At 45.9% G+C, this 17,006-nt stretch overlaps 1 protein-coding gene across 1 annotated transcript in view; it reads right to left on the reverse strand.

Annotated features, from left to right (window-relative positions):
* Positions 1–6,003: 6,003 nt before the first annotated feature.
* The window catches only part of prph2b (peripherin 2b (retinal degeneration, slow)), a 37,902-nt gene continuing 26,899 nt past the window's right edge, over positions 6,004–17,006 (reverse strand). Inside the window, exons 2-3 of the mRNA XM_034185024.1 lie at positions 12,355–12,601; positions 6,004–6,282 (exon numbers count right to left, since the gene is read on the reverse strand). Of these exons, the coding sequence (XP_034040915.1) occupies positions 6,079–6,282; positions 12,355–12,601 (451 nt within the window). The 3' untranslated portion in view covers positions 6,004–6,078. The remainder of the gene's footprint in view (positions 6,283–12,354; positions 12,602–17,006) is intronic.

The raw sequence follows: 17,006 nt of genomic DNA on the forward strand, positions 1-17,006 counted from the left end.
TACATAGCCAACTAATAAAGATAGATTGATCATATTTAAGATCGAAGCATTAAATAATGGTAGGGCTTCCTTGAGCAGCCTGGTAGGAATGGGGTCTAATAGACATGTTGATGGTTTGGATGAAGTAACTAATGAAAATAACTCAGACAGAACAATCGGAGAGAAAGAGTTTAACCAAATACCGGCATCACTGAAAGCAGCCAAAGATAACGATACGTTTTTGGGATGGTTATGAGTAATTTTTTCTCTAATACTCAGCTCAATAGAGCTCTGACTCTTTGTCAGCCTGGCTATAGTGCTGAAAAGAAACCTGGGGTTGTTCTTATTTTCTTCAATTAGTGATGAGTAGTAAGATGTCCTAGCTTTACGGAGGGCTTTTTTATAGAGCAACAGACTGTTTTTCCAGGCTAAGTGAAGATCTTCTAAACTTACGGGTTATCTGCTTTAAGCTGCGAGTTTGTGAGTTATACCACGGAGTCAGGCACTTCTGATTTAAAGCTCTCTTTTTCAGAGGAGCTACAGCATCCAAAGTTGTCTTCAATGAGGATGTAAAACTATTGACGAGATACTCTATCTCACTTACAGAGTTTAGGTAGCTACTCTGCACTGTGTTGGTATATGGCATTAGAGAACATAAAGAAGGAATCATATCCTTAAACCTAGTTGCAGCGCTTTCTGAAAGACTTCTAGTGTAATGAAACTTATTCCCCACTGCTGGGTAGTCCATCAGAGTAAATGTAAATGTTATTAAGAAATGATCAGACAGAAGGGAGTTTTCAGGGAATACTGTTAAGTCTTCAATTTCCATACCATAAGTCAGAACAAGATCTAAGATATGATTAAAGTGGTGGGTGGACTCATTTACATTTTGAGCAAAGCCAATTGAGTCTAATAATAGATTAAATGCAGTGTTGAGGCTGTCATTCTCAGCATCTGTGTGGATGTTAAAATCACCCACTATAATTATCTGAGCTAAGCACTAAGTCAGACAAAAGTTCTGAAAATTCACAGAGAAACTCACAGTAACGACCAGGTGGACGATACATAATAACAAATAAAACTGGTTTTTGGGACTTCCAATTTGGATGGACAAGACTAAGAATCAAGCTTTCAAATGAATTAAAGCTCTGTCTGGGTTTTTGATTAATTAATAAGCTGGAATGGAAGATTGCTGCTAATCCTCCGCCTCAGCCCGTGCTACGAGCATTCTGGCAGTTAGTGTGACTCGGGGGAGTTGACTTATTTAAACTAACATATTCATCCTGCTGTAACCAGGTTTCTGTAAGGCAGAATAAATCAATATGTTGATCAATTATTATATCATTTACTAACAGGGACTTAGAAGAGAGAGACCTAATGTTTAATAGACCACATTTAACTGTTTTAGTCTGTGGTGCAGTTGAAGGTGCTATATTATTTTTTCATTTTGAATTTTTATGCTTAAATAGATTTTTGCTGGTTATTGGTGGTCTGGGAGCAGGCACCGTCTCTACAGGGATGGGGTAATGAGGGGATGGCAGGGGGAGAGAAGCTGCAGAGAGGTGTGTAAGACTACAACTCTGCTTCCTGGTCCCAACCCTGGATAGTCACGGTTTGGAGGATTTAAGAAAATTGGCCAGATTTCTAGAAATGAGAGCTGCTCCATCCAAAGTGGGATGGATGCCGTCTCTCCTAACAAGACCAGGTTTTCCCCAGAAGCTTTGCCAATTATCTATGAAGCCAACCTCATTTTTTGGACACCACTCAGACAGCCAGCAATTCAAGGAGAACATGCGGCTAAGCAGGGACGTCCCTGAAAAAGACGTTGCTTGGATGGTAGCATGTGTTGCTCCAAAACCTGGATGTACCTTTCAGCATTGATGGTGCCATCACAGATGTGTAAGTTGTCCATGCCATGGGCACTAACACACCCCCATACCATCACAGATGCTGGCTTTTGAACTTTGCACTGGTAACAATCTGGATGGTGTTTTTCCTCTTTTGTCCAGAGGACACGACGTCCATGATTTCCAAAAACAATTTGAAATGTGGACTCATCAGACCACAGCACACTTTTCCATTTGGCGTCTGTCCATTTCAAATGAACTCGGGCCCAGAGAAGGTGGCGGCGTTTCTGGATGTTGTTGATGTTTGGCTTTCACTTTGCATGGTAGTTTTAACTTGGACTTGTAGGTGTAGCGACAAACTGTGTTAACTGACAGTGGTTTTCTGAAGTGTTCCTGAGCCCATGCAGTAAGATCCTTTACACAATGATGTTGGTTTTTAATGCAGTGCCGTCTGAGGGATCAAAGGTCACGGGCATTCAATGTTGGTTTTCAGCCTTGCCACTTATGTGTAGAAAGTTCTCCAGATTCTCTGAATCTTCTAATTATATTATGGACTGTAGATGATGGAATCCCTAAATTCCTTGCAGTTGAACGTTGGGAAACACTGTTCTTAAACTGTTGGACTATTTTTTCATGCAGTTGTTCACAAAGTGGTGATCCTCACCCCATCTTTGCTTGTGAACAACTGAGCCTCTTGGGGATGCTCCTTTTATACCCAATCATGACACTCACCTGTTTCCAATTAACCTGTTCACCTGTGGAATGTTCCAAACAGGTGTCCTTTGAGCATTCATCAACTTTCCCAGTCTTTTGTTGCCCCATCCCAACTTTTTTGAAACGTGTTGCAGGCATCCATTTCAAAATGAGCAAATATTTGTGCAAAAACAATAAAGTTTATCAGTTTGAACATTAAATATCTTGTCTTTGTGGTGTATTCAATTGAATATAGGTTGAAGAGGATTTGCAAATTATTGTATTCTGTTTTTATTTAAATTTCACACAATGTCCCAACTTCATTGGAATTGGGGTTGTATGTTAAAAGTGTGTTGGAGGTTCAGCGAGTGTCTGACAAGGTGATGAGTGTGAAGTTGGAAATTGAAGGGGTGATGATGAATATCATCAGTGCATATGCCCCACAGGTAGGTTGTGAGATGAAGGAGAAAGAAGATTTCTGGAGTGTGTTAGATGAGGTGGTGGAGCGTGAACCCAAGCATGAAAGAGTGGTGATAGGAGCGGACTTCAATGGGCATGTTGGTGAAGGGAACAGAGGTGATGAGAAAGTAATGGGTAGATATGGTATCAAGGACAAGAATGTGGACGGACAGATGGTAGCTGATTTTGCAAAAAGGATGTAAATGGCTGTGGTGAATACCTACTTTAAGAAAAGGGAGGAACACAGGGTGACAAGAGTGGAGGAAGGAAAGAAGAAGAGAGTGAGAGTTCAACAAAGGATCAGATGGTGGAAGCTGAAGGAGGAAGACGTGTGAAATTTAGCGAGCAGGTGAGAGAAGCACTGGTTGGAGGGGAAGCAATTTTGGACAACTGGAAAAGTACTGCAGATGTGGTGAGGGAGACAGCTAGGACAGTACTGGGTATGACATCTGGACAGTGGAAGGAAGACAAGAAGACTTGGTGGTGGAATGAAGAGGTCCAGGAAAGCATAAGAAGAAAGAGGTTGGTGAAAAAGTTTTGGGATAGTCAGAGAGATGAAGAAAGTAGACAGGAGTACAAGGAGATGAGGTGTAAAGTGAAAAGAGACAAAAGTGAAGGAAAAGGCATATTGTGAGCTGTACAAGAAGTTGAATAGTAAGGAAGGAGAAAAGGACTACCGATTGGCCAGACAAAGGGACAGAGCTGGAAAGGATGTGCAGCAGGTTATGTTCCAACTTGATGTGGGGATGTACTTTTACAGTTTATATATTTTTAATATTCACACAGTTCTTATTGGTCGATGTTTTAAGGAGGATCCATGTCATCACAGCCCATCTGTGATAAAGACGACAAAAGTAGAGCTCAATACAAAACCAGAGACGAGTTTCTCAGGAACCAACATGAAGACATAAAGATGCTAGATTGGTGCCAGGACTTGATCCAGCAACCTTCTACACAGACGCTCACAAATGTTTCCCTGAAATTGGAAGTTTAATTTAATGAAAAACCTTCACAAATTTATCACAACTTTTTTACTCATAACATCTTTATAGATTTTTATCTACAACATTATGTACAAAGAACAACATCCGGTTTACATTTCCAGTCTCTAAACACCAAGCAAACCCTTTGAAGTCTCAACAGATTTAACTAAACACAGATATTTGATGACAGACGTGACACGGCGAGCGTGGAGGTTTGGAGTCACAAATTCAACCAGTCACGTGTTTCTGTGTTCAAAACATGCTTAGCTGCATTAGTTCTTATTCTGTTGCTTTATCGCAGCAATTTACTAAAATAAATGAACTGTATTGAAGTTTTTAAAAAGTGGCTGACTGAAAAATTTCCAGTTTTCCACCCTGGAAACCCTTTGAGAGCCCTCTGAAAGGTCAAAGGTCAAATCACTGGATATTTAGGCCCATACAAACATAAAAAAAACTGGGCATGAAAAAAATGTGATAATGAAATGTATTTTAAAAAGTCACAAAGCATCATTGTGGGGTTTTGACTCCACAGTGCCCTCTGCTGGAAAATATCCAACTACAACACTTTCTAGTATTTCTTAACTCATTGAGTGCCAGCCATTTTCAAAGTTCAGAACATCCCAGTGCCAGGATTTCTTCAGCATTTCAGTGTTTTTTCAAGACCCATAGAAAATTGAGTTCTATGTCCATGTCAACAACAAACATACCAGAAGAAAAGAAATTGGTTCGATGACACTTCTTTGGCGCGGGGCGTTACTATCGGAAAAGACGTGTTTTAGAGTCAATGGCATCGAGTGAGTTAAAGGGACACTCCTTTGACTAACATTGGCTCTGTGTAGTTGTTTACAAGCCCCTCCCATAACTGGATGTGCCCCCTTCCATGAATCACAAGAGGCCGACATTTCAGACATCAGAACAAAATGTTTCCAACAGTCTATCTGGAGCTACATCTCAAAACTGCTAAGTAGAGTTCCACCATGTTTGGCGTGATGTCATCATAATGGAAAATGAACGGGGACACACGACCAAATGGTGGTGATAAAACATTCAAATTAAAGACTGTAGTCTGTGTGCGGGCAGACTGTGTGTACAGGCAGACTGCGTGTGTCCGGGCAGACTGCGTGTCCAGGCAGACTGCGTGTGTCCAGGCAGAGTGCGTGTGTGCGGGCAGACTGTGTGTCCAGGCAGACTGCGTGTGTGCGGGCAGACTGTGTGTGCAGACAGACTGCGTGTGTCCAGGCAGACTGCGTGTGAGGGCAGACTGTGTGTACAGGCAAACTGCGTGTGCGGGCAGACTGCGTGTCCGGGCAGACTGCGTGTGAGGGCAGACTGCGTGTGTGCGGGCAGACTGTGTGTCCGGGCAGACTGTGTGTCCAGGCAGACTGCGTGTGTGTGGGCAGACTGCGTGTGTGCGGGCAGACTGCATGTGTGCGGGCAGACTGTGTGTCCAGGCAGACTGCGTGTGCGGGCAGACTACGTGTGTGTGGGCAGACCTCGTGTGTCCAGGCAGACTACGTGTGTGCGGGCAGACTGTGTGTGCGGGCAGACTATGTGTGTGCGGACAAACTGCATGTGTGTGGGCAGACACACTGTGTGTGTGGGCAGACTACATGTGTGCGGGCAGACTGTGTGTGCGGGCACACTGTGTGTGGACAGACTGTGTGTGTGCGTGTGGACAGACTGTGTGTGTGCGGACAGACAGACTGTGTGTGTGCGGGCAGACAGACTGCGTGTGTGCGGACAGACAGACTGTGTGTGCGGACAGACAGACTGTGTGTGTGCGGACAGACACACTGTGTGTGTGGGCAGACTGCGTGTGTGTTGCAGATAAACTATGTGTGTGCGGGCAGACAGACTGCGTGTGTGCGGGCAGACAGACTGCGTGTGTGCGGACAGACAGACTGCGTGTGTGCGGACAGACAGACTGCGTGTGTGTGGACAGACACACTGTGTGTGTGTGCGGGCAGATAGACTGTGTGTGTGCGGGCAGATAGACTGTGTGCGTGGATTGTGAACCCGCTTGTGTCAGGAGCAGAAGAATTGTTTTTTTTTTTACTCCATTAGAAGCGGTATGGAGAGGTGTGGGAGGAGTCAGTCCTTTGATGTGGGCTGGTCTGTCAAGCATTGGCCTGTGGCGCCTGGGCGCCCTCCTCCACCTGATTGGTCCTGCCTAGTGTCTTTAGCTTGGCGAGCACGTCTGCCAGCGTCTCCTTCACTCCTTTCTCCAGCAGCCAGCCTTCACTCTCGCACTCCGGGTTCTCAGGGTCTGCCATCGTCTCCAGCGCCGTGCACAGGTACTTCAACCCGCCCATGTCTGCCAACTGACACACACACACACACACACACACATCACAGATGCATCCTCAACAACAGTAAACATCACAAAACTCATTTGCATGTCTCTTCATTCTCACAAAACCACGAGTTGGCAGTCGTATGACAACATGCTTCACACGTTCTTCATCATCATCATCACACTGCTCTCTGTACCAAGGAAGGTGCTTCCAAGGATCAGCTTTAACAGAATTTAGTTCCAGGTACTTTCTGCTCAGCAACCGGAACAAAAATCAACTGTCAAATCAAATCAATTTTATTTATATAGCGCCAAATCACAACAAACAGTTGCCCCAAGGCGCTGTCAACTGTCAACAACATCAGAGCTCTGAGGATTCAGGACACAAGCCAGAATATCAGCAGTGTTGGATTTGGTTTATCAGCTGCTCTCTGGAACATCTGGAGAATTCACAGGATTCCCAACAAATTCCTGGACATTACACCCAACCTAACACACCATGAACATGAGTGCTACATGGAACAAGGATGGGGTCTCTGATTTTTTTTTTCCATCAGTGAATTTTGGCATTCCTCAGGGATGTGTTCTGGCCCCAAGACTGTTTGATGATTGCTTGGACTGGGTCTTGGGAACTACCATCTTAAGTGCCTTTGTTATTGAGGAAATGTTTAGAGGCTGGCATGATGGCTCAGTGGTTAGTACTGATGCCTCTCAGTAGGAAGGTCTGGGGTTCAGTTCCACCTGTGCTCAGGTCCCTTTCTGTGTGGAGTTTGTATGTTCTCCCTGTGTCTGTGTGGGTTTCCTCTGACAATCAAAAATATGTTTTTTTAGGGTCTGCTCCTTTCTCTGCCCCTGAGCAAGGCAGTGTCTCTACATCTGAAGGTGGTTCCCGGGCACCGGACTGTGGCTGCACACTGCCCCTAGTGGTTGGATTGTGTAACTGTATGTATGTACAGTGACAATCTCCTTCTTCTCCTGTTAACCTTCACTTGATTGAGTGTCTGGGTTTGAGATGCTCCTGGATCCAGACTAAGATCCAGGCTTTCAGTGATGTCCTGGACTCGGCCGTCAGAAGTGTATCTGGATATGGTCAAGGTGGTGAACTAGCAGAGACATTCACTGATCCCAGCAGTGACGCTCGTGTCTCTGGGACCTCGGCCTTTGAGATACAGATACGCCTGTGAAGATCTTATGAGGTCAGAGGTGTCTGGTGGCAATGACATCTTAGCAAGAGAATGAAGGTCCAAGTCTTCTGGGTCCTGGTGCTTAATGTCTTACTGTTTGGTTGTCAGATGTGGACTCTAATCAGTGTCCTAAGGTGAGGACTGGATGTCTTTGGTCCCAGGTCTCTGGGGAGGATCTTTGGGTCCTGCTGGACTTACTTTGTGTCCAATGAACGGTTACTTAGTGAGACTCAGATGAGGAGTGGGGAGTTCCTCTGGACATGATCTAGCATGCAGACTGGAGAAGACACGCCCACATTTCACCTGGCCAAGGACACGCCCATGTTTCATTTGGCCAAGGGCTCACCCACGTTTCACCTGGCCAAGGACACGCCCACGTTTCACCTGGCTGCACATGGTTATATTGGAAATGTGGGGATGGACAGTTGTCTGTCTGGATGGTTGCCATCTAGAACCCAGGGCGGTTTTGTTGTGTGGTGGATGTGTCAGAGCAGTCCATGCTCCCAAACCTGAGCAGTTGGTACTTTTCTAGTCTATGGTTCTGATGTGGTTTATTGTCTGATTTTTCTTGTCTCCTGTCAGCAGTGCTGGTATTTGTTTGTTTTTTTGTTTTTTTGTGTCTGAAGGGTTAGGAGTCTGGCCAGTTAGGAATCTGATGCGGGTTAGGAGTTTGGTGGTTTGGAGTCTGGCAGATTAGTCAAGTCAAGTCAGGTTTATTTCTATAGCACATTTACAACAAGCAAAGCTGCCCAAAGTGCTTCAGGGGTGGTGGCCAAGTGGTTAATGCGCTTGGTTTCAGTTCAGAAGGTTCCGAGTTCAAATCCCACCCCTGCCACATTTCTCCATGTAATGTGGAGTTGCATCAGGAAGGGCATCCGGCGTAAAACTTGTGCCAATTCAAACATGCAGATCCACCTTGGATTTGCTGTGGCGACCCCAAGTGCAAACAAGGGAGTAGCCGAAGGGACTTACTTAAAGCTGCCCAAAGTGCTTCACAGGTACAGAATAAAAGAGTAAATTTAATAATAAATTTTAATAGAAGAGTGCAACTCTGCTCAGGTATTGAAGGCCTGTGCAAAGAGACGGGTCTTCAATGATGACGTAACATTTAAAGAAGAAGCAGGACTAATGTTAAAAGGAAGGCTGTTCCACAGTTTAGGAGCAGCTGCAGAGAAGACCCTGTCCCCTCTGGTTTTCAAACATGTTCTTGGTACGTTGAGAAGCAGCTGATTGGTGGACCTCATCATCCTGGAGGGAGCATAAGAGGACGCAGCCGGTCTGCTCTGTGTCAGTCTGATCCCGTCAGATCTCAGAAGCTAAGCAGTGCAGGACCTGGTTAGTACTTGGATGGGAGACCTCTTTGGAACACCAGCGGCTGCGTGTGTTTCTCCAGGTAACACTGGAGTTGCATCAGGAAGGGGATCCAGCGTAAAACCTGTGCCAAATATCAATGGGGATCTGGTTGTATCCACTGTGGCGACCCCGAACACAAAAACGGGAGCAGCCGAATGGACAACAACAACAACAGCTCAGATAGATAAGGTGGAACCATTCAGGCACTTAAAAACAATGAGCAAGATTTTAAAATCAGTGCAATAGCTGACTGGAAGCCGGTGCACAGATGACAGAACAGGCGTGATGTGTTCACTGCACCTCGTACCCGTCAGCAAGCATGCAGCAGAATTCTGCACAAGCTGTAAGCGGCTAATGGCCCGGTCACACGGCAACGACGATTTCTGAACGAAGGGGAAAAAACACAAAGTCACAATTCGTCGAGAAAAGGTGAGCTTTTGACTTTTCCCATCAGCGAACAGCCTGCGAATGAAGAGCACAAAAGGGACGAAAGAGGAACAAAACGGCTAACGTTGATCCCCACACTTTAATCGAAACGTGCCTGGAGCCACTGCTGGAGCAGTGTGTGTCTGCATGTCTGCGCTCCAGGACTTGGCGCTGGGATGGAACTCAGCTGCAAACAGAAGCGCGTGATCCGACTCACTGTGGAGATCTGTCGGTGGATCCACCTGCTCTGGTTCCTCGTCCAGAACAAAAGACGGATCATCTCCTTCATTGTCAGAATCCTCACTGTCTGACGACACACTGCATGCGCCGTCTTGCTCCAATTAAAAAAAAAAAGAAAAAGATGGTGTGTCGTGGTGGCTGCTATTTCACTGTATTACGTTACTGAGCCGTATATATTGATTTATAACAGAAAACTGTTGGGGGGGGGGGGATAAAAATAAGTGTAAAGATGATTGAATATATCTCAGAGCAGTAAATTGATCAGTCCGTGTGTGCAGTTATTTCCACCAGCTGATCACTGAGCAGCTGATCCACAGTGTGAATTCTTCCTTCCAGAACAGCTCTTTATATAATCATCTGAATCATCTACCCGTTGCCACATGTACAGAAGGACTGGATTGTTATTCCTACACTCATATTGTTATATTTAATAAAAAACAATAAGTGCCCGCTGCTGCTGCTGTTAATGCTGCCTTCAAGTACCGTCAGAAATTACACAACTTTTTTGTTGTTTCAAATTCAACAGTTGCTTGTGGCAAAACAATTTATTGTATCCACACAAAAGATTAATTCCTGCCTGTATAAGGTACCTGAGCCCATTGAAGTTGACCTCCCCACCCAGATAAAAAAAAAAAAAAAAAAAAAAAAAAAAAAAAAAAATCCAAGCAAACAGGCTGAGCTTGCCTGGTAATTTCCGACAGTACATGAATGCAGCAGCAGCAGCACCAGCTTCTGCACTGTGTGAAAACATTCAGCTGGTCGAACAAAGTCAAACTGAACTGTTACAAAAACAAAAGCCCTGGTCTCACCAAATAATGAAGGATGAATAATGAGCCATGCAACACTTTTTCTTTTTTTTTCTTTTTTTGCTACGAGAGGATTTATTCAACTGTCGTGACAGAATAGTGGCTCTGAGTGGCTCTTAGAGGCATTATTTTCAGTTAATGAGGCTCCTCTCTGAGTGTGGCACTAATTTCAAGATGTTCAAAAGTTAGCAACAACAGCGTGGGGCAGTTTGTGTACAAGTTACTATGACGACTTAAGCCTGGGTCCCACGAATAATAAGACATGAATAATAACCCGCACATGGGTGTGTCAGTGATTATTCGAAGAATGACCCACGTTTATATCACCTATCCACTACTAAGGCGCTTCTATGTGCCCCTCTGTACCCCGGACCAGGGTTTTAGAGGTGCGTGGTACTTACGAGGCTGCTAAAAGCCCATTATCTGTGCGCCTGGCAGCTATGCAGGACCTGAGAGGCTGTTTTTGGAGCGTGATGATTTAGGCAGAAGCCAGCTCACAAAAGATTGATTTTTCATTTAATAATGGACAAATACAAAGTTAAAATTTGGATAACTGCATGAAAGTGGACGTGTGTTTAAAGCCGCAGAAGAAATAACTCCAGTGAAACGTGAAAAACAGAGCAGAGCTGTGCAGCAACACAGAAGGAGAGCGCGTAAAAGACCGATTTTGAAGACATAACACAAAGTTAAAAGTTGTATCACGGTGACTTGTAAGCTGTGGAAGAAATAAAGATTTTTTTTTTTAAAGTGATCCACGAGTTGTAGCAGCAGGTGTATATAATTAAAGCAGCCACCTCATTGTGTATGTAGAACGGCAGCACGAGCACGCAAAAGAGTGATTTTGCCTGAAATAAATGGATGAACACAAAGTTGAAAGTGGGATCACGGTGTGAAAATGACTGTGTTTAAGCCAGGGAAAAAATAAAGCCAACAAACACCGGATGGAAAGGAAGCCAGTGAGAAGGAGCACAGAGGCGGATGTCCATGAATGTACAACAACAGCGTGCGCAAAAGAGCGATTTTGCAGAAATATACGGACGAACACAAAGTTAAAAGTGGGATCACGATGTGTGTGTTTAAAGCCACAGAAGAAATGGAGCCAGTGAGCCGCAGATGGAAAGGAAGCCAGTGAGAAGGAGCACAGAGGCGGCTCTCCATGAATGTACAACAACAGTGCATGCGCACAAAAGAGCGATTTTGCAGAAATAAATGAATGAACATAAAATTAAAAGTGGGATCACATTGTGTGTGTTTAAAGCCATAGAAGAAATAAAGCCAGCCTGTCAGAATCCTAAACCCACAGACCCCTAACCCATTAGAGTCCTAACCCTTCAGACTCCTGACACTAACCTGATGAACTGCAGCTGCAATTTCACATTGTTTTGAAGAAAATTAGTCTCTGTTCCACTCGAAAAAGCTGGTGATGCAACAGAAAAAAGTCTCTCCAGTCACACCCACAGAAACCTAGAACTTCCCTCTGGGTGTCTTGGTGGCTTCCCTCACTGGTTTTCTTCTTGCATGGTCACTCAGTTTTTAATAACTGCCTTGTGCAGATGGGTTTACCACACAGTACCAGACCATTTGATCATGTTTTCATCCCTTGAAAAGTAAAACTAATCATTAGATTCAGTTTGTTAAATGATCTGTGGCTTCTGAAGACCAGAGGGAATGTATTAAACAAAAATCTTATTCCTCAACACTGAATGAGATATTTTTGTAGAACTATTTTAAATTAAAGATGAAAGAACATCTGATGCTTTTACTTTGTTAATGTGATGGAGAATGTGCAAGAAGGAGACTGAAGAGGGAAGCCACAAGACACCCAGACAACTCTGAGGTAGGCTAATGAGGGAAACCACCAAGACACCCAGACAACATTAGGTAGGCTAATGAGGGAAGCCACCAAGACACCCGGACAGCCCTGAAGGAGTTCTCAACTTGTGAAACTATGACTGGAGAAACTGTGGATCAGCAGTTATACAGAGAGGGAGTTTATGACCAGACACCAGATCAAATGCAGGCTCCAGTTCTGGCAAACTGCATCTGAACAGTCATGTTTTGTACTTGATGCTGATTGGCTGAGCATTTTACCTGCAGGATGATGGTCACGATGATCACCGCCCCCATGCTGTTCACCATGCTGCTATAGTAGGAGAACAGAGCCTCACGGCAGCCCCGGGTCCAGATGTTCAGCTCCTCAGTGCGGTGGTCGTAGTCGTAGTGAGCGGAGTTATTGGTCAGGTGATGCTGGATGCAGGGTCGAGGTGAGCCAGGGTTACAGCAGCTGAACGGGACGCTGTCCATCAGGTATTTTCCCTCCACGTTACTCAGAACCCGACTGTAGAGAGACGCAGTGATCCGTCAATCATCACACACACACACACACACACACACACACACACACACACACACACACACACACACACACACACACACACACACACACACACACACACACACACACACACACACACACACACACACCATCCAGTGTCCACATCATCAGTCAGCAAAGTGATGACCTCTGACCACCAGCGGACCAAAAATAATACCGAATGTGGATTTAAATCTGAAAAACTGACTGGCTGCTTTGAACCATTTTGAAGATTCAGGAGTCAAACTTTAATCATCCAGACTCAAATGGTTTCAAAATGCTGATCCAAACCACAAAGAACCAGGACCTCAAGAAGTTCTACAAACTTTTCTGAAACCTTCTTCATTGGACTATTAACTGAAATAAATCACATCTTTAGATTTACAACCACAAAAAAAAAAAAAAAAAAAACAACAACAATTCACTGTCCAGTCATATTATTCATCCCAACACAGATTACAACCCCAATTCCATTAAAGTTGGGACATTGTGTAAAATGTAAATAAAAACAGAATCCAATGATTTGCAAATCCTCTTCAACCTATATTCAATTGAATACACCACAAAGACAAGATATTTAAAGTTCAAACTGATAAATTTTATTGTTTTTGTGCAAATATTTGTTCATTTTGAAATGGATGCCTGCAACGCGTTTCAAAAAAGCTGGGACAGTGGTATGTTTACCACTGTGTTACATCACCTTTCCTTCTAACAACACTCAATAAGCGTTTGTGAACTGAGGACACTAATTGTGAGTGTCATGACTGGGTATAAAAGGAGCATCCCCAAAAGTCTCAGCCATTCACAAGCAAAGATGGGGTGAGGATCACCACTTTGTGAACAACTGCATGAAAAAAATAGTCCAAGAGTTTAAGAACAATGGTTCTCAATGTTCATTTGCAAGGAATTTAGAGATTCCATCATCTACAGTCCATAATATAATCAGAAGATTCAGAGAATCTGGAGAACTTTCTACACATAAGCGACAAGGCCGTGTATCAGGTCTGGTTCCATAGAAAGGCTGAACACAAATGCAGGACTCGATAACAGAGCTCTGTGAGTTAAAACAGTTTACTGAGGTAGTAAACAGGGTCTGGTACGTACACAAAAAGGCAGTCCAACAAGAGGAGAAATACATGAAACATCAGGCTTAGGCGTGGTCGATAACACAAGCAGGTGGTCATAACACACGAGAGGCAAGCAGGTCAGGAATACACAAAAACAGAGCTCGAGAGAAGGCACAAGGCGCATCAATCTGGCAAAGGAATAAGGCAGACAGAGGAACTTAAATACACCCAGGTGATGAAGTGCTGATTGAAAGCAGGTGTGCGTGGAATGCACCAGAAAGGGGGTGTGGCCAGAGAAAGGGAAACACCCACCACCAAGAGCCAGCAGAGACAGACAAGAGAAAAAGACAGACAGACAGACAGACCCAAACGGGAAAACCCCAGCAAGAGAAGCAGGCAAACAATACAAAAACAACCCCAACACAACCAGACCTCACCTATATGGCTGGGGGGGCCTGGCTGCCGGTTTGTTTGTCTTTTTGTTTTCCTCCCAGGTGGCGTGCATTTGGGACTGAGTGGCTGTGTTGCTGAGGCTGTCAGGACCTCACCCTGATCACCTGCGACTCGTCAGGACTCACAGCTGAGGTGCATCTGGATGGATTGGAGCATGTTGGCATTTAAGACTGGAGTGCACAGTGTGTATTTGCCAGAGACTCGACCTTGTGACCAGACGGGTGAGATCGTCGTCTCGGGAGCCATCTCATCAGCAGCGGATGCTGAGAAACGTCCAGGTTTGATGCACAGTCTGTGAAAGAGGAGGGGGTGAGGTCTCACGCTCGTCAGCACACTTCCTGAGGTACGTTAGATTTTGTGACTAACAGTTATACAGTCAGTAAATGTGGTGTCCCTCACACCTTATTGTATTGAGCTGTTTGTTAGTCATGTATCAGCTTCCACTGCGGTGGAGTTTTGTGAACTGGATGTTCCATGCCTGCAGGTTGGAAGCTGATCAGCAATCAAGCCAGGAAGTGTTTGCTGTTTGTACACCTTTAAGTGTTCTGTGTGTAGAGTGTGGACTCACATAATGGTTCCTTCTTTCACAGACTCGGTTGTTGCGGCCACCTGGGGGGTGTCGGCGGGGTCCTTGGGTCCGAAACAGCTTCTGGCTCCGGACCGTTAGCGCTGCTGGGAGCGCACCACGCCAGACCGCACCTTTCTGTATTATCACTGTTATGTATTAAATTCAGTTAGCCTTTGTACCGTGCTCTGCTTATTTCATACTGGGTCCTTCAAACGCTGGTCGGTTCTCCGAGCTGCGTCCGACACATAACAGTAGTCTCTGGCCAAACATCACGGACCCAGCGGTAGCAGAGACGGTAACGCGCCGGGAAGGCGGCAGCAGACGTTCAGTGGTTATCCGGATCAGTTGCGGGGCTCTCCGCCCGGAAGGTGCGTGTTTGAAACCCATTACTGGATACTAATTTGTGCTCTCTTGCAGCCGTGTTCCTGTGTTGTGCCTTATCCGTGGGTCGTGGTGGAGTGTGACTGGCGACGGCTTCGCGTCACACTCCGACCGGATAAGAGGTGTAAACGGGAGCTGCAAGAGTGCGTTTGTAATGGGTTCACGCGCACGGCGGAGCTCTGTTAGCACGGGTCGCTGGGCTTCCTGTGTTACAGTCATAGCCCCGTTTCCCCGGAGAAAGGTAACTACTGCGTCTGTTGTATCAGCTCCGGCGTTATTTAGTTGAGCACATTTTGGTTGTGTGTTGCACTCAGCTGCGCACACAAAAGCAGCTCGTTTGTTTTTTTCTGTCGCCCAAGGGGTTTTTTCATTTTTAGCACTCTGGTTCCCCCTTGTGGTGACTGAATCACGTTACCGTCAAGCTCTTGAGTAGGAACAGGTGTGTTCCATTTGGTTGAGCTTGACGGTATAACTCACTGATTTGTTTTGTTAGTTCATTTTGTGTGGGTGTTTTTTGAGTTGGTTTTTGTGTGGGCTTTTCTTTTTTGTTGTCCACTATTTGTCTGGGGGTGTGACCCTGTAGCCTTTGCAAAAAACAAAAAAAACACAAAGAGAACAGGGACCCAAACAACTGTGTGTTGGTCTGTTTTTTTTTTTCCTTTGTTTCTTTTTGTTTCACATCCCCAGGGTTGGATGGTACGGTCCCCTGGGGGGTGATGGGGTGGTCTTTGGGTTGTTTTTTCTCTTTGTTTTTTGTTATGCCCTCTCTTCTCCTCTGACTCCAGCCGGGTGTGCCGTAGTGTCGGCATTGCTGGAGGGGTGCAGTTAGGTTGTGCTGGGCATTTCCCAGGTAGCCTCTGCACCCGGGAGGGGAGGGGGGGGGGGGTTTGGGGTTTTTTTTGTTTTCCCTCCCCCAGTTTCCGCCCTCAGGGTTTGACTGTGGTGTCCTCTGGGGGGGAACGGGCGTTGGGTCCATCTAGCCGTGGACGGCCGGGGCTGGGTCCATTAGTCATGCGGGGAGGCGTCTCCTGGGGTTGACGAGTGGTCCTCTGGGGGGCGCTGGTGGTCCCCGTGGGTGACGTTGGATCCCAGAGGGACCTCGGCCGTGGTTATTACTCCTGGAGCTGGCGGGTGGCCCTCTGGGGGGTGTTGGTCCCTACGTGTCGTTTGGGGGGGAGGAGGGGGGGGGTATTTTGGCATTTGTTTGTGAGCTTAAATTTGGATTGTTTTTCTTTTCTCCCCTTCCCTGGGGTTTGATGGAACGGTCCTCTGGGGGGGGGGGTGTTTTAGTGTTTTTGTTTGTGGGCTTGGGTTGGGTTGTTTTTCCTTTCTCCCCTTCCCTGGGGTTTGATGGGACGGTCCCCTGGGGCGGGGGGGATGTTTTGGTTGTTTTGTTTTCTGACTAATCACACATGTTTGGTTAAAGGCTGACCGCACAGGTGTAGGAACTCCTGGCCACACCTGTGCTGAGACTGTCAAACAAGGGCAAAGATGCAGCCAGTTCAACCAGTCTGTTGGAGGACGAACACAGACGCGGTTTCCAGCCATGGTCCCTGGAGGGGGGGTGTTTCTCCTGGGCCAGGTGTGTGTGGTCGCCGGGAGGCTTCCCGTGAGGGTGGGGTACTGTTATATGGCTGGGGGGGCCTGGCTGCCGGTTTGTTTGTCTTTTTGTTTTCCTCCCAGGTGGCGTGCATTTGGGACTGAGTGGCTGTGTTGCTGAGGCTGTCAGGACCTCACCCTGATCACCTGCGACTCGTCAGGACTCACAGCTGAGGTGCATCTGGATGGATTGGAGCATGTTGGCATTTAAGACTGGAGTGCACAGTGTGTATTTGCCAGAGACTCGACCTTGTGACCAGACGGGTGAGATCGTCGTCTCGGGAGCCATCTCATCAGCACC

This window comes from Thalassophryne amazonica, chromosome 13 (genome assembly GCF_902500255.1).
Source record: "Thalassophryne amazonica chromosome 13, fThaAma1.1, whole genome shotgun sequence".
NCBI lineage: Eukaryota > Metazoa > Chordata > Actinopteri > Batrachoidiformes > Batrachoididae > Thalassophryne > Thalassophryne amazonica.